General features: G+C 41.8%; 2 protein-coding genes across 8 annotated transcripts in view; one reads left to right on the top strand and one right to left on the bottom strand.

Moving 5' to 3' along the window:
• Positions 1-7,425, top strand: part of IL5RA (interleukin 5 receptor subunit alpha) — a 37,716-nt gene extending 30,291 nt beyond the window's left edge. For all 6 annotated transcript variants that reach the window (XM_045024888.1, XM_045024887.1, XM_045024885.1 and 3 more), the window contains 2 exons: positions 2,496-2,580; positions 6,993-7,425. In XM_045024888.1, coding sequence (XP_044880823.1) covers positions 2,496-2,580; positions 6,993-7,115 — 208 coding nt within the window. In that variant the 3' untranslated portion in view covers positions 7,116-7,425. The remainder of the gene's footprint in view (positions 1-2,495; positions 2,581-6,992) is intronic.
• Positions 7,426-15,708: 8,283 nt separating this feature from the next.
• The window catches only part of CNTN4 (contactin 4), a 669,413-nt gene continuing 661,069 nt past the window's right edge, over positions 15,709-24,052 (bottom strand). Inside the window, exons 22-26 of one of the 2 annotated variants that reach the window (XM_045024546.1) lie at positions 23,293-23,479; positions 22,404-22,516; positions 19,616-19,784; positions 17,492-17,533; positions 15,709-16,843 (exon numbers count right to left, since the gene is read on the bottom strand). In XM_045024546.1, the coding sequence (XP_044880481.1) occupies positions 16,827-16,843; positions 17,492-17,533; positions 19,616-19,784; positions 22,404-22,516; positions 23,293-23,479 (528 nt within the window). In that variant the 3' untranslated portion in view covers positions 15,709-16,826. Of the gene's footprint in view, positions 17,534-19,615; positions 19,785-22,403; positions 22,517-23,292; positions 23,480-24,052 lie in introns of both variants that reach the window. The other variant, XM_045024545.1, reaches the window with a different exon arrangement.

Here is a 24,052-nt window from a genome sequence, read left to right as displayed (position 1 = left end):
ACTAAGCCAGTATTGACTCACACCCTTAACATTTAACTATTCTCTAGGACTGGTCTGGCAAGTATTTTAGAGCAGCTTCTTTTTAATATTAGGGCCCAATGGATGCCCTTGTAGCCAACCTTCCAAAGACATTGTGTGAACAAAGCCAGAAATACTTTGGATTTCAGTGGCAGTATCCAGAAATCAAGGAAGAGAATCATAAATCAATGATGAAGTCAGTTCATCAATGATGATTCAAAGAATCAATAATGTAATTACAAACTCCTCTTCCTAAGAGATATATCAAGCAGCAACCATCAGGTTCACAATAAAAATGCTCCCCATAATTTAAGCACTGTCCATGAATCCACTAACTGCCTGTTAATTTCTTTAATGGCTCCTAAATTAGTTGCTCACCTGATGAGTCCTCAGCTGATTTCCTTCCCACAAAGTTTCTTTTGTCAAACTAAAAGCACAGGTTGTGAAAAAAATGGTGGTAGCACTTTAATGTGGCTGTGTAGTCACATGTGACTTGTAATTTTCATCATAATGTCACTAAATAATTAGCTAAGCACAAATATGTGTTTTAACATTTACTTACTGAGGTGGTAGCCGTTTTAGCCAGGTTGTGTCTACCAACTACGATACTGCATGATAGTCATGGAAGACTTTGAAGGAGCTCTCTTTGGGGTATAATTAAGTGCCCAAGTGGGATTCATGAAAGGGACTAAGTTAGTAGCATATATTTACTTTAGACAATTTGATCAGAAGGAATGTGGGCTAAAAAGAGCTTGGCAGGAACCAAAAAGGCTTTTGACAAGGGCAAAGTGATGGTAATGGAGGAGTTCAACCAACCAGATGACCTGAGACAGTGGTCATAAAATAAAAGGATCAGTAGCTTAGTGGGGATAGTATAGGACTGCCTCTTCCTTAAGCAGCACATAACAGAGTGAACCAGAAACAGGCAGTTCTCACCTTGACCCCAACCAACACAGATGAAAGTGGTGAAGATGTAATGCTAGCTGAGCATCTAATCAACAGAGATTACCCTAATTGTTGCACTGGTTTTAACCCAGTGTCATTTCACTTAAATCATACCAGCATGTAACGGAATGGACAATTAGGGCATGTATATTAAGGATATAGTTTTGTCATGGAGATCACAGGATCATGTCTGTTCTGGGCACAAAAGAGGAATTGTGGGAAGGTAGTGGAGGACTATCAGCACTCAAATGAGTGAGCCGGTGTCCATATTGCAGAGTAGGTGGATTACCAGCCTGGGTGAAAGTGCAACATTGAGCCTTAGCATCAAAGTTGGGTGTAAGGATCTTGATATGGTTCCATAGGGGGTTGCGGGATTTTAATCTTGTTTTTGGTGGGTTCTGCAGGTCATGGTGCTGTGGGATTCTCATATTTGCATTGACATGATTAAGAAAGTGAAATAGTGCTTTTTTCTCAGCAGACACTATAGGTTTCATTTTGGTGATCAAACACTGTAACTGAGACTCTGATAAACTCAACCTAAGCTCTTGAGTTACTTCTCACTGTGTTTCTGTGGGGATTGACCTGTTTAACCTTACTTTGTTTTATTTATGTTTATGTATAACTGTGAAGATAATGTATGTGGATTATAAAGTAGCCTCATTATAATGCAGAAATTGTTGTTCTGTTTCTTTAGCATTATAAGATTTTATAAAGTTAGTAGTTGAGAATTAAGTTAATTCCTTTTAGAATTGGTTTGGGGAGGTTGACCCTGTGCAAGCCTTGCTGAAAATCTTCAGCAACTGAATTCTGGGTCTCCATGTGCTTTCCTAGGGGAGATGGGGTTTTGAAGGCACTGGAGAAGGGAAGTAAACTCTAGCCCACCCAAACGGGACACGGCATACAGGCCACATGGGCTTTTGCAAAGCAGAAGCCCTGTCTACTTACCCTCAATGGAATCCAGCTACAATGAACCTATTGCGCATGTCCCAAACTACACCCAATTTCAGGAACTTCTGGGTGTGGCGTGCTAATTTTGCATTTGCCAAGCACCAATGACCCAGTCATTTCTAAACCCCCACCCCTTCCCCCCTTCTCCATAGATCTCTTAAAGAGATCTTTCTCTGTTAGGCACATGGGTTACAGCTGCACCATCCCAGGAGCACCTCAGAGAACAGATTATGACACAGAGTCACATTCCCTCTCCTTTTCCCTGGGGAAAGCATAAGTTATTGCATCCTTTTTCACTGAGCAGCACTTCACTACCCACTGTGTGCTAGGTCAGCTGCTCTGGCCAGTCATTAGGGGTGAGTGGAGTCTCCTCCCTCATTGCACTGGCCTCAGGCATTTACTAACAGGGGAGTAGCCCCCCAGCTCACCTCCCTGTGGCAGGAGTCACAATCTGAAAAGGAGTTGGGGCAGGCGAGTTGAGTGTATGTGACAATAGAGCCCATGGGAATCAAATAATTGTTAATCATGGTAGAGTGAAGAAAACAACTGATTTATTTCATAAACCTGCTTTACTGTTTCCACAGGTATCACTTATGGAGCAGACTATTTCCACCAATTCCAACACCCCAAAACAGTTTAAAAAATCTGTTTTTAAATAAGAGCTATCAGGTAAAAGAAATGTGTTATACTATTTGCACAGAGAAGACAATTAACAGTCTTTGGCTGCTGCCTCTTTCCTAGACATATGCTAAGCCTGTATTTCTTGTGTATTGTCCTTCTGGAGAGCAACTAACATTGCTCTGATTAGGAACTCCCTTCCTGCTGTTTATAACTTCCCACATAAATGTTACTTGTGAGCCACATTTTCAGACTAGTGCATGCAGAAATGCGTGCATGTAATTTGTGTGTGCAATTAATGCAATAACTCAGACAATCCTAACTGCAAGCACAAAAGATGAGCTAGAAACCGAATTAGCCATTTGCACCTGCAGTTAGTGAGGTTGTGTGTGCAATTATGGCAACTGTGGCCAGACTCTCAAACTGGTTTAAATGAGCAAAGATCTGTTGACTTTAGTGAAGACCTTAGACCTAGCCCTGTTTGTGCATTGCATATTTTTGTGAAATCCTAAAGGGTTGCCTTATATATTACATAGCTCTACTAAAAATAAGCCACAATGTTAAAGGTATAAGAACAAATCCTGGTAAAAGGACAAACCTGGGTAGGAGCCTTTGCTTGAAGAAATATCTGTAGCTAGACTAGAGCTGGCTACAATTGTGTATTTGTGTGGGGCGGGGAGGGGGGGAGAGCAGTGGATGTGGCCTGCTACTACCTTCTAATGTGAGGCATGATACGTCCTGCCATGCCTGTAGCTTTCCCACTGAGGAAACCAGGGGAAGCCATATACGTTCCTTCAGGGTTTGAGAGAAATAACCAGATTTTCATGGGTGACCACATAAAAGTGCACCCAAATCACACATTTGCTCAGGCAAAGAGGCATGTAGGTGCATAGCAAGCTACCCATTGGAAGGCCAGAGTGCCAGCTTGCTTAGTTAGCTATCGGATTTGCACTTACGATTTAGAATTCACTTTTGGAAGCTGTGCCCACAAGGTGTTCCAAAGTGAGCCCAGATTGCTACAAAGTGAGCCCAGATTGCTATGATGGGGAAAGGAGCTGTCTCCTAAACAGTGAAGTGGAGTTTGAGTCCAGAGGTATTTAATGGCAGATTTGTATAAGATAGTACAAGTGGTGTAACTAGGACTAATCTGATGAAATGAAGAAAGGGAAAACCAAGACAGATTTATCTGGAAACATTTGCTGACAGCAAGATGTATGTGGTGGAGGAATGGTGGGAAGTGCTGGAAAAGTCCATCACATAGGAAACTTGAAACCTGAATGGAGAAACTTGAAACCTGAATGGAGGAAACTTGAAACCTGAATGGAGAAAGCTCTAAAGAATGTATTTTAGGAAACAGTCTAGGGCGGAAGGATGATCCAGTGGTTATGGTACTGGCTGGGAACTCTAGGTTCAATTATCTGCTCTGCCACCGACTTCTTGGGCAAGTCAAACGGGGCACTGCAATCGGACGTAGGAGTGTAGTATGTTACTTGCCTGAGTAGCTTTAATCTAGCCAGCTTGGGTACTAATGGCGGTGAACCCATGGCAGCACGGACTGCAGCATGAGCTAGCTGTCCGAGTAGGTACCCAGGGTTCCGGGCCTGTGCTGCAATCTGCTGTTGGTACCCAAGCTAGCTAGAGCAAAGCTACTTCAGGTATGTCTACTCCAGCTGCAACCATACCTCCGATAGCAATGTAAGTACCCTTCGTCTCTCTGTTTCAGTTCCCCGCCTGTAAAATAGGGATAATGGCCTCTCAAGGATGCTGTGAGAATAAGTACATTAAAGACTGGGAGCACTCAGATATTACGGTAATGGGGGATATGGAAGTACCATAGAGAGATAGCCCTGTGTTGGCACGGATGCAAACACCATCTAACTTCTGTCTTCTGACCTGATTTACTTTGTGAAAACTGATGAGAAATCCTTTGGACTTAATATTAAGCAGTTTTTATGCCTTCTTATGTTTGCTGTTCCTGAAAAAATATAATTGCCTTACAGATAAGGTGTAACTTCGCCTTGGCTTTTCATGGAGAATTTCTGTATAGTAACTTGCTTCTAATTCCCCCTCCCACCCTCTGAAAAGTTTTCCTTTGTTATTCCACAGTCTGATCAAGGAAACAGGCTTAAGAGATTATTGTATAAGCGTTCAGTTTGTTTTTAATTAAAGTAAAGTCAACTGTGGAAAATAACATGATTGGGTATGACAAAATGATTTTAGAATAAGAGAAATAGCAAATATTAACATAGCAGCTAAGCAATCCTTAGAAAAAGTGAACTAAGACAAAGAGCATTTTACATTACTGAGAGCAGCACTGGGTTTTACTTAGCAATCTTTTTATTTAAAGTAAATTTAATGCAGGTGAATGAAACCAGATTGATAGCCCTAGAGGCCGAAGGCCTGTGTTTAGCAATAGAATACAACACAACGTGAGCAGCCAGCAGTGCAAATTTCCCTCCACCGCACCAACATGCTTTAGTTCAGGGGTCAGCAACCTTTCAGAAGTGGTGTGCCAAGTTCACTGTAATTTAAGGTTTTGCGGCCAATGATACATTTTAACCTTTGTAGAAGGTCCCTCTCTCTGTCTATATTACATAAATAAACTATTGTTGTATTTAAAGTAAATAAGGTTTTTAAAATATTTAAGAAGCTTCATTTCAAATAAAATTAAAATGCAGCTCGTAGCAATTTAGTGTGATCCCTGCCTGGGATCCTTGTCTGGGGTCCAGCCGCCGGCCCCGCTCGGCCCGCTGCCGGCCTGGGGTTTGATTCACTCAGCCAGCAGTGGGCTGAGCAGGCTGGTGGCGGGCTGAGTGGGGCCGGCGGGGGGCTGAGTGGCCGAGTCCGCTGCCAGTAGCACTCAGGCCGCTGCCGCTCTGGGGTTCCGGCTGCCGGCCCCACTCAGCCTCCTGCCGGCCTGGGTGAGCAGAACCCCAGGCTGGTAGTGAGCTGAAGGGGGCCGGTGGCCAGGACCCCGGCTGGCAGGAGCTGGCGGATGGAACCCCAGACCGGCAGCCAGCTGAGCAGCTCAACCTGCTGCTGGTCTGGGGTCCCGGTCACCGGCCCCGCTCAGCCTGCTGCCAGCTGAGTGAATGGAACCCCAGACTGGCAGCGGGATGAGCGGGAACAGTGGTTGGACCCCAGACTGGCAGCGGGGCAGCAGCCAGAACCCCAGAGTGGCGGTGGGCTGAGCCGCTCAGCCCGCCTCTATGTGCCATCAAAAATTGGCTTGCGTGCCACCTTTGGCATGCATGCTGTAGGTTGCTGACCCCTGCTTTAGTTTGTTCTGATGGGACCACTTCTGTGCCAGATCAATTTTGGTGTCTCCGCTGAGATTGCCAGCATCGTGGTGTTGCCCGTCAGTTCTTAAATATTTAACGTTAGGGTATGGTTCAACTCAGAAAAGGGCCTGTGTAAAAATGGCAATTCACAATTTCCATATTTATTGTGTTTCAGTGACTCCAAGGCAGCTTTGTTCAACTTACAAGGAAACAGATATCTTATCTCTCTGCCAGCCCTACAAACGTACCTTTGGATCATGAAAGTCCAACTGTGTTCTTTCTGGTTCATGTATTAAGGTTCTGCAGGTCACATTCTACCCATAATTACACCTGTTAAAGCCCATTTGGGGTTCAGAGGTCAGAATTTGGCACCACCATTCTTATTTAAGCATTTTCTATATGATGGATAGCCCCCTCACTCTCTCCTAATATTATTCATAGTGCTTTTCCTCCATAGATCTCAATGCATTTTACCAAGGAGGGAAAATATCATTGTCACTTTACATTGTCTGATCCCACTGAAGTTATGGCAAAATCCCCACTGAAGTCAGTGAGACCAGGATTTTATAGGACTTGTCCAAGGTTATAGCAGGCCAGTGGCCAAGCCAGGAATAGAACCCCAAGTCTCTTGCATGCTGGTACGGTGTACCACACTGCTCTTGGAGCTAACAGGACAGAGTAAAAAAAGAAGTCAAGCATTGATTTTGCAATGAAAATAATTAGATATGACATCAAATACACCTGGGGCAGATCTGTGGTCTAAGATAGTGCCATTTTCCCCACAGTCAGTGCTTTAGCATTTTTCTTCTGCCAGTTAAGGCAATATTATACAAAGCTACATTTGTGACCTTTGTCAATGGATCTCACACTGCCATGACAAAAGTGACATGCATCAGCAAAATGGCCACAACCAGCAACTGGGTTAATTGTAATATAAACTTTTACACAGTTTATCCCCTGCTGAGACATACTTTGCACCCTGCAAAATTTCATACTGCTTGGATAAGTTAATGGGCGTTGCTCCTGGAACACACAAGTTTCAGAGGTTAAATCTCAAGCAAAAATATATATTTTTCAGTTGTGTGTTTTTAATCATTGTGAACTTTGAACTGTCATGAATTGTAGCTCAAAAGCATTTTTCACCTACCGTTTGATAGCTAATAGCAGTGTTTGTTTTTTCAGAGAGCACGTACCTTTACCAGTGAAACGGAAACAGAAATTGGAAGTTGCTTGGAAGATCTTGGAAGCTATGTTGAAGACCTTTCTTCGGATGTCCTTGAAGATTCTTGTAATATGAACGATTAATCCATTCATGAGCTTGAAATTAACAGCAGTGTTACTGCAAGTGACAACAGCTTAGATTGGATAAACCTTCAGATCATACCATCATCAGTGCTTCAAACATAGAAAAATGCGTTGCTTCCAAAAGGTGAAATTGCTTAATAAAAAGTGACATTTGTACGTGTTAGCTTGTAAAGAAAAAAGTGAGTACGTTCTGTGACGCTCTGTACCTCGAGGGGACACTCTACACCCCCATGTTCATCTTTATAAAATGATTGTGTGGTAGCCAATGCAAAGTTTGTCATGTTGGGTGTCTTTGGAAGGCTCATAATGCACTGAGCATGGTTGTTATAGTGATGTTACAGTAAGGTTATAGGTTATAATTTCATGTATATAGTTATGAGGCTGAAAATGTATCCTCATGGCTTAAAGCAAGCCCAGGCAAAAACTCTCCAAGAACAGAGAGGCAGTTCACACCTCATCAGGGCATGGATAGGACAAACCCAGCGCAGCCTCACAGGAACAATGGCTTAGGCAGCAACAAAAGAATCTGTTAGACCCTCAAGGGAGTCATCCCTCTTCCTTTGGGCAGTTTGGGACTGCGATGAGGTAATGCTCACCTGACTCTGAAGGGGGGGGGGCAAAGCCAAGAGGAAAGATAGGGCATGATAAAAGGGAGAGATATTTTGCCATGCTCTCTCTCTCTTCCATCAACACCTACAGACACCACCGCCACCAAGCGACTGAGCAAAAGGAAAGCCTGACTGAAAAGCCAGCCTGTGGTGAGAAGCATCTAAGTTTTTAAGGACATTGAAAGTGTTAAGATCAGCTTAGAATGCGTTTTGCTTTTATTTCATTTGACCAAATCTGACTTATGCTTTGACTTATAATCACTTAAATCTACCTTTATAGTTAATAAATCTGTTTGTTTATTCTACCTGAAGCAATGTGTTTGGTTTGCAGTGTGTCAGAGACTCCCCTTGGGAGAACAAGCCTGGTACATATCAATTTCTTTGATGAATTTATATAAGCTTGCAGCGTCCAGTGGACATAACTGGACACTGCAAGACTGAGGTTCCTAGGGTTGTTTCTGAGACCAGATTTATTGGCTAGTGTCATTTGCTTGCAAGTAGCTGGGAGCAGCTGACATGCCAGAGGCTGTGCATGAACAGCTCAGGGGTGGGGGTTCTCACAGCAGAACAGGATAAGGCTGGCTCCCAGAGTCAAGGATTGAAGTGACCTAGCAGATCACTGGTCCAGGCAACACCAGACGTCAACATCACACACTCTGTAAGTATCTCTTATCAAAGCGTGAGAGCCAAAGACGTCTTCTGCTTGGCAGCTAAGAGAGAGAACTCCACTAACCGCAGTGAAGCTACATCGGAGCTGAATTTGGCCAAGTGGAACCTCTCCTATAAGAGTGGGCTGAAGAACTGGTCTCCTATTGCTGCTTTTGTTCTCCGATAACTGGAATATTTTTGTTCCTGGAACTGTATGTTCTGAGGAAGCGGTTAGGGAGCTACCACACTTATATAAATCACATTTGAGTCTTTGCTCTTTGTGAGCGCAGGAGGGGCATGGCCAGAAAGACTCAAAAATCAAAATACAGTGAAAGAACTTTTTCAAAAGGTAGTGGCTCTATCTGTGTTTTGTTACGCAAGTCCCTTGCCCTCAGCTCCCTTTTTAAACTCACCTTTTCCCATACAAACAACCCCCACCGATATAAAATGGAACGAAATTATGATACAGCCTTTGTCGCCTTAGCTGCTCTAATATCTGGTACTATGAACTCCATCCTCCCTCCAGCCTTCCCTTTTTCACTATTAATTCCCTCAGCATCCTATGTTTGTCGAACTCATCTTAGGTTGTAAGCTTTTCAGTTTGCAAGACCTGTGTCTTAATATCTGTAAAGTGTAATTTATATCAGTGGAAGTATAAGCAAATACTAACAACTTACCTAATTAGGCAAACTGTACTCGATTTAATGTAAAATGTGGATTTTCTCCCCCCCCCCCCTTTTTTTTTTCTGTAATTAGAACTGCTTTAATGGTGTGTGAAATTTGATGTGCAGAACTCTGTTTCATAGTATTTAACCAGAGGTCAGACATCAAGGCCCGATTCTCCATTACCTTGTACAGTTAGTTACCGTAGTACAAAATGGGTATAAAACTTTATATTTGCATTCTTTTTGCACTGCTGTAAGTGACTAAACAGGTGCAGGATAATGGCAGATCAGGCTCATCTGGTCTTCTTAAATTACAGTAACAAGAGTTTGTAAACTGTGAGATCATGAGAGCCTGATTTTTAACAAGTTAGTTACTTTCTGCAGCATCCAAAATAGGCTGCTTAATTTGCATATGCAATTGATAACTGCACATGCACAACTAGCTTTTTGCATGCAAATTAGCTTTTTGCATGCACACAAGTGATTGTGTGCATGCAAAAAGCTAGTTTTTTATAAGTGATTGTGTGCATTCAGATAATTCATTGTTTGTGCAATCAATGCAACCTTGGATATTATGCATCAGGATAATAGCTTTGTGCTCTGCAATGGTATCAGTGTGCCAAATTCAAACACTGATGAATTCATACTGAAAAGCATTCAGGGCAACATCTATAAAGTTCAACAGAAAACCAACAAAAGTCACACATTCACATGGAAAGAGGAAGACAACAGATTCTTGGTAGTGGCCCTTTCAAACATTGTGAAATGGTTAGCCTATCAGCATAAAGCCCATCTGTACTACGTGCCGTCTACAGACAGTGCTGTGCACATTATCAGCACTTAACTAATAAATCGTCATCATTACTTTGAAAATTCTGCTTGTGCAGATGAAACAAATTCTGGGCCTACGTGCTGAAGTCAGTGGGAGTGGCAGGCACTTAGCACCTCTCTGGAGCATGTCCGGTGCCCTCTCATGGCTTCTTCTCAAGCATGTTCTTCACAACATCTGTGATTGAGTGCCCGATATCTTCAGCAATGTACTGTTGTGCTAGGAATGCTTTTAACCTGAGGCCTGGCCATTTGCCCAAGCAAAAAACTGAGTGCTAGAGTAAATGTTGAAAATCATGTTTCTCACCCGACCAAGTAATTTTCCACTCTGAAAAAGAACCCTGTTTGGAGCAGTAAGTTTGTGAGATCCTGTCTCTAGGCACATTGGCACACTTCCTAGGCTATAAATATGTGAAGATGGAAGAAACCCCAGAAAGAGTGAGGGAAACAAAGCCCTTCAGTTACTATGTTTTCAGCCCTAGCCTCTGTTTTCACATGCTCATTTTTATGAAAACAGTTGAATGCACCTGTAATGATAGAAGCACATCCATTCTGTAGCCACAGACAGCGACCATTGGACAAATGGATCTCTGTGCATAAAACAGGAGCATGCCCAGTTCTGTGGTCTTAAGTAACACTTGCAAAAGGTTGGCATGGAAAAGTAGAGGGCATGGGAAAGTCCCCAAATATATATGGATGTTTCGTAAAGTCATCCTGATGAGAGTGCCCTCTTGTGGCAGGCCATGGCACAACATGTCCACTCATCACAGATTGTCCACTCAGGTAAATGAGGGACTCCATGCTGGGCTCTCTTGATTGAATAATATCCCTCCTGGGGGCCAGTTTATTAAAAAATGTAACACAAATAGTGCAAAACATAAGTCCCACAAAGTCCATTTATCACAATCAGTGCCTATAGTCCTTAAAAAAAAATCACACATCCTCTTGGCCTTTAACGTAACACATACCACATTCTGGCATCTTCCACCACACCTAGGGTCCTTGTCAGTCCTTTTTAGTCCCTCTTCCAGGACAGCCACCCCAGCCTCTTTGACTGAAGTGCAAGCCTGCTCTTTCCATTGGGAACTTCCACAGTGTCTCTGCTGGGAGAGCATCCTCACCAGGGGAGCCCTGCTTGCTGCCCCAGCCTTCTCACTGTTCCCAAGTCCAGCTCTGCAGAGTGGAGACATCAGTGGGTGAGCACCACTGCTGTTCCCCTGATTTCATCCCTCAGCTTTGGCTCTCCCGCTTAGAACCAGCCAGCACCTCCCTCCGATGCTCCTCCTGCCTTCAGCCCCCTTCAGCTATGGCTCTCTGGCTTGGGGAGGTCAGCTGGCAAACCCAACCTGTGGCTCTCCTCGCCTTCAACCTTGCCTCAGGAAACACTTGGCAGCTCTCACCTGCCCTTCCTGACTGACCTGGGCAGTTCCCAACTGCCTTTTCCTGACTGACTCTGGCAACCTCGACTCACCGTCTTTCTTCCTCTTAGATTCTCCCTGACCCTTTATAGCCCCAGGTGTTGTGCTGCCCTCTTAACTAGCCAGCCTGGGAGCGCCTGTTCTGGCGCAAGGAAGCTGGACCTGTGACAAGGTGAAAGAAAACCCTCAGAGAAATATTATTGCTCTTGGCTGGGATTTCTGAATGAGCCAAAGGGAGTTAGGCCCCCAACTCCCCATTCATTTCAGCTCCCTTAGGATACTTGAGAATTCCAGCCTTAATCAATACAGTTTTCTGGTATTGCCTACATTGTATGCTACACGTTTCAGCTCTCAGTTGCACCAGTCCAACCCCAATGAAGCAGAGTTTAAGCCAGTGTTTGTTCTTCTAGTTTAATCTTGTTGCCTCCCTTGCAATCTGTATGCTTGCCTTGTGTAATCCACAGAGCACACTGTAAAATAAACCTTCATCTCAGAACCACACAGGCAACTTTGTCTTGAAAGGGAACTTGTTTTGCTGATGCTCATGAGGTGTGGCAACTTGTGCAGAGTTTCTCCTAATACTACCAGGAAGTTAGTGCTACCACTGTCCAGTGCTGTTGCTAAATAGGTGCCTGGTAAGGCAACTCCCATCTTTTCATATGCTGTGTATTTATACCTCTCTACTGTATTTTCCACTCCATGCATCATTTTAGCCCACAAAAGCTTACATCCAAATAAATTTGTTAGTCTCTAAGGTGCCTCATTTTTTTTTATTTTAATTAGTCAGTTTTCAAACTGGTGTAAATTGGTATGACTCCTTTGAATTTTTGTGCCTAAAAATTTCCCTTCAGGTGATTTTAATGGATCGGAGGAGCCAAGATATAACAGCCTAAAAACAGTATGTTAGATCAACAGAAACTTAAAATGAGAACACAGGAGAATAAATTTGCTATTGATGCATTTTATTTGTTTTATGCCACCAAGTATCCTAATATATAAGAATGCTAAATCTAGTTCTCTCTCATTTATTAAGCCCCTTTTAATAGAAGGCTACTGCAGGGATTACGCAGTATATTTAAATAATTTTTGCATTGTATTACTATAGGTTCAAGTGATTAGAAACTGTCTGAAATGCTCAGAATTTACCAGCCAAGCTAGCGATGTGACCAAACATAAAAGACAGGTATATTAGGCTGGCGTACTTGGACAAATATTTGTGTTCCTGATTAACGTCTCAAATAAAAATGAAAGACAATCTTTCAAGTTTTAGTGTTATTGACAAGAGCCAGATGGATGGTGCATGAGGAAATTACACAAACATTTGCAAAGATTTGATGAAAACATGCAAGAATGTGTACAGATTTTCATAAAGCCAGACACAATGCTCCAGATTCTTAGCACTTCTAGGAATGTCTCGCTTGCTCAAGAAGGGCCAGATTGCAAAAACCTTACTCACAACGTGTAAGGTATTATGCAGTGAGAGTAAGGGTATTATAATCTAGCCCATCGAATATAAATGCTGTGTGGGGACCATAGCCATTGCCTTGCTCTTGGAAAAATGCATTTAAATAAAATATAACATGAAAGATATATATCCAGCAACAAACTGTTAGGATCTGACACCTAGATTTGTTCGTTCTGCCCACAGATGAGCAGTACTGCATCTCCATGTATCTATGCTGGTATGCGCTCTTCTGAAATCCAGGTACCCCATCTCCAGAGAGGCGTTGTCTTGTCTAAACCACAAAATTTCCAATAAGATTCTAGAAAGAAAGTCTAATCAGGCAAGTTTGTAAATATAATTGAAAGAGACAGCGTGGTCAGTGAATAAGGCACTGGACTGAGAATCAAGATGCCTAGGTTTTATGCCTAGCTGTGTGACTGTGGGCATGTTACTTTGCCGCTCTGTGCCTCAGTTTCCCCCTCTGTAAAAAGGGCATCATGACCTCACATCCCTTTGTAAAATGCTTTGAGAGCTGCAGATTAACAGCCTTAGTGAAGAGCTAAATATTATTATTACATCATCAAAGATATTCAAGATGTAAATTTCCCTTTGAAGACAAAATGTTTGTGTGTATCGGATGATAGGAAGTAAGTATTTTTCAAGGCAATCACTATTTTCCCTCCTTACAGCACCTCTTACTGCCAACAGCACAGATCTATACTGGGTTTATTCTTTTAATGGGATGAGATCCTAACCTGATATAAATCAACATAGAATCATTAACTACCAGCTGAAGATCTAGCCCATTGTATTTGCTGTTGTTGACATCACAGAACTGCCGCTCTTATGCAGATGTACATTGAGAAGTTTTGCTTGTGCCTTAAAGGGACTAGCCATTTATTTAAAAAGCACAATAAAACAACTCTCTAGTAAGTCATTCCTTACTGTCAGTTAGCAATTTAAGCCACAGGACAGTAATTTGAGTCCCTGAAAAATTTCTAATACACTCATAATATTCATGGTTAATTGCAGTATTATCATTTAGTGATTACTGCCTCTTTACCATGTAATATGGCAGAGATGATGGGCCAAATTTACCACTGGCGTGGCGGCTACAACTGTGCTGAAGCAAATATTGAGCCTGTTTATACCAGTGTTTTTAGATCTGAATTACAAGTAGGTTCAGTACATTTATGCTAGACACCCAAGTGAATACTTCACACAAATTTTGTCTTCAATTAGGATACACAAACCCAATTCATTCATTATATACATCAACACAAAAATATCTGAGATAACATCAGCTGGAGAGTCAGCACGGGGAATGCCTACCACTACATTCTGAACTTGACTGAATATTGCAAATTTAAAATTCAGTTATGCTACCAGGCCATTTGATTTTTAAGCTCCCTTGATCATAAAGTGGAGCCTGGCTCCTTTGAAAATGTACAGCGTCACTGGAGTGCTATAATCATATCGCCTCTGCATAGTGGTACGCCCTAAATTCAATGTTAGAAATGTAATACAGCAGGATATTCACACCCCGCTTGTGCAGATCGATTTCCTTGTTCACTGAGCACTGGAAAGTTGCAGTCTGTAAGAAGAGCTATGTTGGACTGAGTGGTAAGCCAGCTAGCATCAAACTGGGAAGATCTGCCTGGAAATCTTGCACCTTCGCTCACATAGCCTGTTGCTCTGCCTGGACCTCCTGCTTGGTCCATTCAATAGAGACTCCTCTTTAAATCCACATAAGGGCTGCAATTAACTTCCCTCCACACCCTTTTGAGGAGTGTCTGTTTACTGTTAAATTTACCACATAGCATCCAGTGAGAGCTCATATCCAGATCCAGAGATCACGTTCACAAGCAGAACACAGAGTTTATGAAACCGCAGTATGGGCCATATACAAGCCAACTCCTGACTTTAATGCCATTTTCAATTTACCATTACCCTAAATCCAGCAGCACTGACAAACTGAGGATAATACTGATATCAAAGAAACTGTTAGCCTCTCTAGAGTTGAATCAAAGAGAACCCTCACAGTATAAATGACAATATATACATTCTTGACACCCTGCACATTAAATTCAGGGATGGTGCATTATCTTTTGTCAAGGTCCAAATTTCTTGGTCAAGATCCAGACTCCAGGAATAATAATAAGTAATTAAAAAGATTTTGGGGTCTGTTCAAAAGTGGATTTGGCCTGCAGTCCACCTATTAACTACCCGGATGTACATTGTAAAACACAAAACAACAGCCTTCCAGGTGAAGGTTCATTGGAATTGTGCATAACTTAGAATTGGATGAACATTTAGAAGAAAATTTCAGCAGTAACACCAAGAGCCAGCAGGAATCTTGATAAAGCTTATCCTTATGCACAGAATTAATATTCCCTCAGGCACCAGAAGAAAGGTCCTCTCATCCTCTGGACTGTATTTGCACTATCTGCAAATGTTATCAGCAAATTGGGCACCTGTACTTGTTCTGACTGCAGTTCCTTCCTACCTGCTGAACTTTTGTAGCTCGTGTCCTTCCTCCTTAACTGTCAGAAGTGTTAAATGGGTTTGTGAAGATAAACATTTCATCTGTTTCTTTTTTCCATAACTAAATGAGATGCTAACTGAGATTCTCCATCAGTAAAGACTCTATGATATTAGTTCACATAAGCTTTGAAAGGTCACAGAGCTACACCAGAGTTTGGAATCATCCAAAATTCATCAGATACTCTTTTTTTATAGTGTAGGAAGCAGAATAAGCCTAGAGACTTCATGTAATTTGATTTCTCTGCCTCCCCTTAGGAGGAGCAGTCTGGGTTGGACTGCTTCCCACTTTTAAGTCAGTGGCAATCCGAGATAACCAGTGCTGAAGTTTGTCTCAAATTGTAAACAGGTATTTAGGAAAAATGCTCCCGAAAGACCAGTATCTTTACAAATGACAGAATATTTATTACCAATACCTTTAAAAAAAGATTACATCTGCTAGATCACCGATAAATATCATTTACACCGGGGAGAAAACTACATAGGCTTTTTTTTGTTTCATTTTTTTGTTTTTGTGGTTTTTTTTGTTTTTGTGTTTACATAGAAGTAACCATATCAAACTAAGAAAGGAACACAGCTTGAAATATTGACAATATTTCTCTGGTTAACACCCCTGACTTTTACACAAGTGGAATCCCAATTATGAGTTACTGAATAAATATATTGAGAAGGTTTAAAAGTTAACTTTTAGTATTTTGTAAGCAAAAAAGACAAGTTACAGGCAAATTTAAGCTATCAGGAAAAAAATAAAGCACTGCAGCGCATTTAAACTTGAAAATTTTTATAGAAAATTCCATTGCCTTTTTACCAGCATTGATCCAGCTGAGTGGACTTACAAAATGATCCCATAGTAACAAACAGTCCTTTTCTCAAGAAGAGTTATTTTTCTGTTGATATTGTCATTTTCCAATATGATTCTATTAAAACTTCATATTTGTATGAAGAGTTTGTAAAGAAACAAAGACTTCCTAGCACAGAACTATTAAGGGACCATACACACAAAGATACTTTGCAAATTAATATGAAAAATGTGCTTTAGAGAGTTATTCACCAGAAACATGATACATCTGTCAGATTCAGTTTATGACCTACACTCAAAAGAGATTACATAAGAAAACATAACTTTGTGATTAAATTATGAAGATTTATGAATTACATTTAAAATGTAGACTGAAAAGAAATACATATTCAGACAGTGGAACCCAGAATTAGTTTTAAATCTTAAAGACATGCATATTATGATTATAATTTCCTTGGTGTAAATCCAGAGTAAAATAATTGAGTTAAATTAGCATTACTTTGGATTTACACCAAGGTAACTAAGGTCAGAATCTGGTCCTTTTGCTGCAGTAACTTTTGGTCTATGTTACTATAGGAAGAGATTACGACTATGTAATATCAACTTTAATGTTCAATTTAATGTTAATTATGATCAAGACAAAGCTACTTAAAGACAATAAAATGAAAGCTTAATATATGATGTCAAAGTATTGGCTAGGAACAAAAATCTGTATACTTATTTTTGAAGATTGTAGCTGTTCTTGAAGGTTATCTCAGGTTTATCTTGTATACTCATCTGATCCAAAATGAAAAAAATATCTCAAGCAATTGATTTAACATAGGAACCATCATAACTGTCGTTTAAATACAGCTGCCTTGAGTTACGAACCAAGTCCTAAACAGTTCTCCCAATGTGTACCCTTGCAAAACTGTACAATCAATTTGTAACCAATTTACTGAGAACAACTTTGAACTCTCAGTTTTAAAGGAAAAACTTCCAAACAATATTTTTATGATAGTGTTATCTGTAGCATTTTATAGCAGAGGAAAAATTAATATCTACATCATATGTTAACTTTAAAAAATTCTATAAAACACTAAATATATAATAAAAAATATGCATATAAGGACATATGTAAACTGCTTTGGTAACATCATATTACAGATGTTTTCAGTGCATTGCAGAGTTTCCAAGGAAACTTCAAACAAAGCTATATTTGCTTTGAGGAAGTACTGTATAATGCCATTCCTAAAGAAGCATAAAACATTTTTTTCCAGTAGTAAGATGTACTTGAACAACAATATTACTTAGTACTGGGTGTCTTCAAAACAACTAGCTAAATGTTGCTTATATTATAAACAGGAAGTCCTTTATGTAATTTTTGTCATAAACTTGATCTAGCTGTGAGGGATATCATTATTGTGCTGATGGCTGACAACGTACATGCATTTGAAGTAGAAGTACCAGATCCTCTCGCATATGCATCTGAAAAAAGGAGAGAGAAAAGAAACAGTAAGGAGAGCAGGATTCAGCCCACAGCCATTATATCCTGTCATGATGAGCCCAAAATGCATTTGACAGCAAAATGGGTAACAAACCACAAACGAGGAGGTGGTGACCTCCGAAGGTCCAGAGTTCAAAGTAAGTTTGGCTACAGACCCAAGAGTTTACATATTCCTGCAAAGTTTAGCCAAACTGTACATTTGCAAATTGGGCTAAGAATCTTACTACAACAGCCTTCTGATGGGATATCATGAGTACAGGCACAGGGTTGGTCAAACTCCCACACAAATCAATTCACTTTAGCCAAGCATATTGAATGCCCAAGATTTGTAAATCTCCCAGTCCTAGTTTGAGGAACACAGGGGGAAGATGGGATGGAATTTCTCTTTCTTGGACCTAACCAACCTCTTCTCCCCTTCTAGATTCTGTTTATTTAATGGGACCTACTACTTTCATTAGCCATTCTGCATTATGGATTGTACTTGAATTCCCCCAGTCATTTGTATTCAAGGTACATGCAAAATTCTATGACTTTAGGGAATGTATCTCTTTAGAACAGAACAAAGTTGAAGTTACCAAACACCATACCAACATGGCATGATGGACCAGATCCTTATGTGGCTAGCTGATTTATACCAGCTTGGAATCTGTGATTCCATTTTAGATCAGAGAAAAATAGCATGTGTGTTACCGGCTTTTGATCTTATGATTTTCTGTGACTGATGCTTAGATTCCTGACATGTTTGTATAAAGAAGGTACATATATACATAGATAAGATCAGAATCGTAGCCTATTACCTTTTACACTGCTGTAACTCTCCTGACTGCTGTGGAGTTACTCTGTAAATTAGGGCAAAATCAGGCCCTTAGAATGGATTAGCGTGAGTAGTGCATCCAGAACTCTGAGAAATATTAAAGATTCCCAGTAAAACCACCAATCTGGATTTAAATCCAAATCTAGTCAAACACTGCAAGCAAAAGCGACCCAGTCTTAAAAATTCCCTTCAGAACATCCATAAACACCCTCTCCTCTGACAAATTTATGCCAGGGTCAGGCTTGAAGAACCTGCAAAAATAGCCAGCCTAAACTTTCAGCTCTGTGTCTTGCTCTATCAGCTCTGATCCTGCTTGGAGAATTTCAGCCATCTCAGGTGGATTGGGGCTTTCCCCCTGACTTTCCCATGGTACGTATCAAATCCTGCCATCCTATTTCAGTGGGAGTTTTGACTGAGTTATGATGGCAGGATTTGGCCCAGGGCCACAAAATCCCTCACCCACCTGATTAAATCAGTTTGCCAGCTGTTGCTTCACTCATGGAAATCACTTGGGAAGGTGGAACACAGACATTTTATAAGACCAGTGCATTGTAATAGCTACTCCTTTCTCTATTTAAAAGGAAAATATCAGCTTCTACATGGAGATAAAGCCTCATTTCCCTAAATGAGTATATATGCACACAACACAGAGTGAAGTACTGATATAAGGCGACAGTATAAATTAATACGTTTTTGCACTTCATACTGGACACTTTCTGATCACCGATTGCAGTGAAACAACAGACTCAATATATTGGTATCGAAGAGACTATCAAAACCTGTAATAACAAATGAAAAAAACCCTGAGTGTGTCAGTCTAGAAACGCTCAGTAAAATAGAACCCTTTTTACTATGCCGTTGCATATAGTTTATTCTTGAGTAAGGGCCAAAGCAAAACCTTGGGTTTGAATGCCCATAAATTCTGGGAAAGTTCAGGTTTGAATATGAGCACTATAGCTCAGTCTCGTCTCTGGTTTATTGTTTCTCAGCATACCTCGCTGCGTACATGCGGAATTGGGCAAATTTGAAGCCCGCCTTCATTGTGATTGAACACCCCACTTTGCTTGCACAAAACCTTTCTTTGTGGCTGCCGCTGATATTCTGCATATGCAAAGTGGGCCACAGTGCCCCCAACAGCTCAATTTTAGTATGCAAAAAATGGGACGCCATCCGAAAATGTTGGCCCTTGATCCATTACGAATCCATGCTCCATGGTCTGGAAACACAAGCACAATGACAACATTCTTACTTGATATCTTTGGAATTCGGATTTGTTCACTGCTGCTGCCATCGCCTCCATCACTAAATGGCTTTATTTCTATGATGTAATCTTCATCAAAAGGCAAAGAAAGCTCGACAGATGTTTTATTAGTTTCGATTACAGATGTGCTACTCTGTCTGTTCCATCTGTATAAAACCTGCAAAACATTGGAGTGGAGAATGGGTGGGGGTGGGAGGGAGAGAGAAAAGAGAACTGATCATCTCCATAACAACCTGAAGATTTACTATTGATCTTTTCCTTCCCAGAGAACAGAATTGTTTCTATTATCATCAGAAGCCCGGCAGATTTCACAGACGTGTTGATCTGAACCTGATGGGTGCTTTAGGAAGTCACATTTGTGAATTTTTCACTTTGTGCTGATGTGAAGCCACTGGGCACTGAAGGCTAACTATGGAGGGAGCTTGCGGAACGCGGCTCTTGTTGGAATTCTGATGTGTAGCCCTGTCATAAAGCCACATGACACTCAGCAGAGGCCCTTGTAACTGGCAGAGCACCTCTGCCTCTCAGCTTGATTAAACTTCATTTTCCCATCAGCTGGAGCAATTTCAGAAGCTCTCCAGCACAGCCAGCTTTAGCCAGGCGGGTGTGCTGCAAAAGGGCAATCTAATTTATGGGTCAACCATCAGAAATCAGTCTGAACAGGTGCTGCTGCTGGGCTCTTTATTCACTAGGTTGTTGGGAGTAGCAGGGAAGAGCACTTCTACTGGAAAATAAAAAACAAAAGTGATTCTGCCGTGGCTTGTGATCAGATGAGCCTGGCATAAATCACCCTTCCATTCAAAGAGCTAACCAGGCACATATAAACTTTATTCAGAAACACTGAGTTCCTCCCTCGCTAAAGTAGCATTAGATCACCTTAATTTATACTTGTTAAATGCAAGGAGCTGAATATGATTTTCCTTAAATTAGCAAGATCCCTAAGCCTCCTTTTTCAATTCTGGGCACCAGAGACATCCAATTCAGTATCACCTTAGTCCTTGCTAAGGATCAAACTAAAATAAATCCTTTGGCTTATTTAGAGATGTCATAACATCTTATTATAGTGCTTCAGAAAACTGGACTGGCGTATTTGATGTAGTGTCACTAGCAGCTTCACAGAATAAATTGCTTCTTTGATTTACCTTCTTTCTTTTCCTAAGATCTGGAAATTCAACTTATTTAGAATATAAACCCTGCCACAAAATAGCATATTTCCAGAAAAAAAGAAGTGGTTTTGCTCTCTGCATATAAGTGCAATAATGTGGCTGTACAACTGTAACAAAAAAGAAAAAGAGGAGCTACAAAAAAGACACACTACTAGATGAGACGGCTTTGGAAAGCTCAGGAGGGCTTCTCTTCCACCATTTCAGGCTGACTTTTGGTTGAATTTTGAACTCAAAAACGTGACCTGAAGCTTGGCCAAAACTGCTGAGATTTGCCTGCGTTTGGATGGAAACAAGTTTTGACCATACAAAAACGTGGTCTAGATTTGGTCTAATATCAGCACAGACATGCACGAAACTTGGCCCAGGTTCATGAATGTAAATGAATCTGGCTTGAGTTTCATGTTCCTAACAAAACTGGAAACTTCGTAAAATTTTCCGTGGTTTCAGGTTCCATTGCAAAAGGTTTGCAGAGCTTGAAACTCAATGTAACTTGCTGGCAAAATTGCCATCACTGCTTTTCTCAGGCCAAAGTAAGGTCTTGGAATAGATCTAGGACTGAATTCTACCCAAGATTTTTCTCCTTATAATTGATACCCTACCAAGATTGCTACTAACTGGGACTTCACGCCCTCCTTCCTTTTGCTTTATGAACAAAGCTGAACCATCAAGCAAGGACTTTAACTTGTCTCCTGCAATTAGTGGGCATATTTCAGCCACTGGTGGGCCCCAGGGAGCCAGTCTGTTAAGGGGAGGGGTACAGTGGTGCAAGCTGCCCACAACCCTTGATTGGCTGAACGTGTTGGCTCTGGCTAGTACAGCCCAGAAAATTCATCACTTCTGTCAGAGGAGCTCCAACTTGGCTAGAGTTTAAATCTCTTTCTTCCTGGCACAGATAGGAATCTCTAGAGGTGAATGCCCTGGGGCTAGCCCAAAGTGCCCTCTCTCTCCCCACGGGGCTGGCCTGAGCCTGCCCCCATCTCTGTATGGGGCTGGCATCAGCCGCTGGCCCAACCCTCCACCCCCTCTGCATAGGGCCAGGCCCCGAGCCGCCAACCCATGCTGCTCATCCTTGGACCTGTGCTGTTGACCCCCCCGCCCCGAGGCCCTCACCCCCGTCCTGGCTCACGTGGGGTCAGCCTGAGCTGCCTGCCCACTCAGGCCCAGCCTGCACTGCTCACCCCCCTTGGCCCCTGCCACTCACCTGAGCGACTCCCCGCCTCCCCGCCCGTGTGAGGCTGGCCTGGCCGGAGCCGCTCACCCAACACATCGTCCCAGGATGTTCCTCTGTGCCCCGCTAGGGGTCGCACCCCACTTTTTTTGGCAAAACTGAGTATTTGTCTCCTTTGCTCTTGCCAACTGATGATCAGGACAGGGCTTAAAAAAGGGACTGTTCCAGCCAAACCGGGCCGTAGGTTCACCCTACTCTTGAGTTCTGATTTTATTGCAAACTCTAAACTCAGTTTTGTGGATTCATGGACAGGTTCACTTTAACCCAGTGTGAAAAACCCAGGGGAGTAGAATCTGATGAGTTCATCACAGGCCTACTGTCAAGAGGCAGTTAATACAGATAAATAACCAGTCCTATGTGCCCATGCTAAGAAGTTACCCACTTTATATCCTTTCACTTCTGATTCATTATCCAGTGCTTTAACTTGATCCCAGTTCAGTATAATCTTGGAGTCAGACGAATTCCATATGATGTTTCCAGGGGGTTGACTCGGTGCTATATTAAAATATACAAAGTATTATATGGTTAAGTAGCAATGTTTTCTAGCTTAATCTATCTAAATACTTATATGGCTTCCATCACCATAGTAGCTGAACATCTACAGAATCCTATGGCTCTGGTAAGTTAATGAGCTGTTGCACCGAGGTCTGTGTTCCAGGTCAGAGCAGGTCTTAGGCCTGGTCTACACTGGGATCTAAGTTATGCAACTTCAGCTACGTGAATAACTTAGCGGAAGTCGACATACTTAGATCGACTTATCGTGGTGTCATCACTACGGTGAGTCGACTGCTGCCGCTCCCCCGTCGACACTGCCTTGCACCTCTCGCTGGACTGGAGTACAGGCGTTGACGGGAGAGCGCTTGGGGATCGATTTATCGTGTCTAGACTAGAGGCGATAAATCAATCACCGCTGGATTGATCGCTGCCCGCCGATCTGGCCGATAGTGAAGACATACCCTTACACAACACAGTGGTATAAATGAAGAGGGACTCTGTTGCTTACTTGAGGTGAGTCTGACCAGAAGAGATAGCCCCCCTTAATGATGATATGAATGTTTAACTTTCCTGCACAGTAATGATTTCAGAAGCGTTTAAAAAAAACCAACCCACCACAACAACCCCACAAAGCTCTTGCAGGAAGAACATAGCTACCGAAAAAAAACAAACCTCACAGCATCTTCAAATTAGAGAGAGACCTGGAAAATGCCAACAAGGAAAGTGCTTGTTGGGATCCCAATGTTAGACCATGATCTATCACAGTGAATACTCACGTGGCTTTTTGGTAGTGACATTGACTGTAGCACTGGAGGGTCCTGTCCCTGCGGTGTTGTATGCCTTGACAGCTAAATGATATAATGCATTGCCCTTCAGATTAGTGATTTTTGTAGATGTTCGATTACCAATAGTCCTGATTTTTCTAGCATTTTCTTCCTTATCTTCATGTCTCCAACATTTAACCTGAAAAAAAACAGAATATGTACATTTACCTACTTAACTCAGTGATATTGAGCCTATCCGTGTCTTAATTCCCCATAGATATGGTACAGCAGTAAGTGAAATCCCGAGATTAATAATGTAAAATTTATCTCTATGGATAACATGCCCTTAACTACTGTCTAATGGAAAAGGGCCATTCACCACCCTGGAAGTGAGAATTGTATTAATGTTCCAGCTCCACTCTGTAAATTTTGCCATTCTCTCCATCTTAGAGAAGACCACAACTGGAAATGTTCATAAACCCAGAGGTCAGTGCTTCTGACCTTCAGTGGACTCTGAGATGGATAGATTTATAGATCTCAATTTTCCACTGAACAGTACTTACTGGGGGGTTACTGTGGTCTCCACAAGTCCCTAGAGAAGGCAGATTTCCCCCTCCTCCCCCAACAGACTGCCACCCATTTTCACCATGGATTACATGGATATTTTCCTTTGTACCTTAAAAAGAGACATCCCCGTGTACAAAGGGAAAAAACAGTGAGCAAGCACTGCTTTACGTCATCGTCAGCCAGCAGATGCATGTGTAAGAAGCAG

This window comes from Mauremys mutica, chromosome 7, assembly GCF_020497125.1.
Source record: "Mauremys mutica isolate MM-2020 ecotype Southern chromosome 7, ASM2049712v1, whole genome shotgun sequence".
NCBI lineage: Eukaryota > Metazoa > Chordata > Testudines > Geoemydidae > Mauremys > Mauremys mutica.
This window is presented reverse-complemented; position numbering and strand designations above follow the sequence as displayed.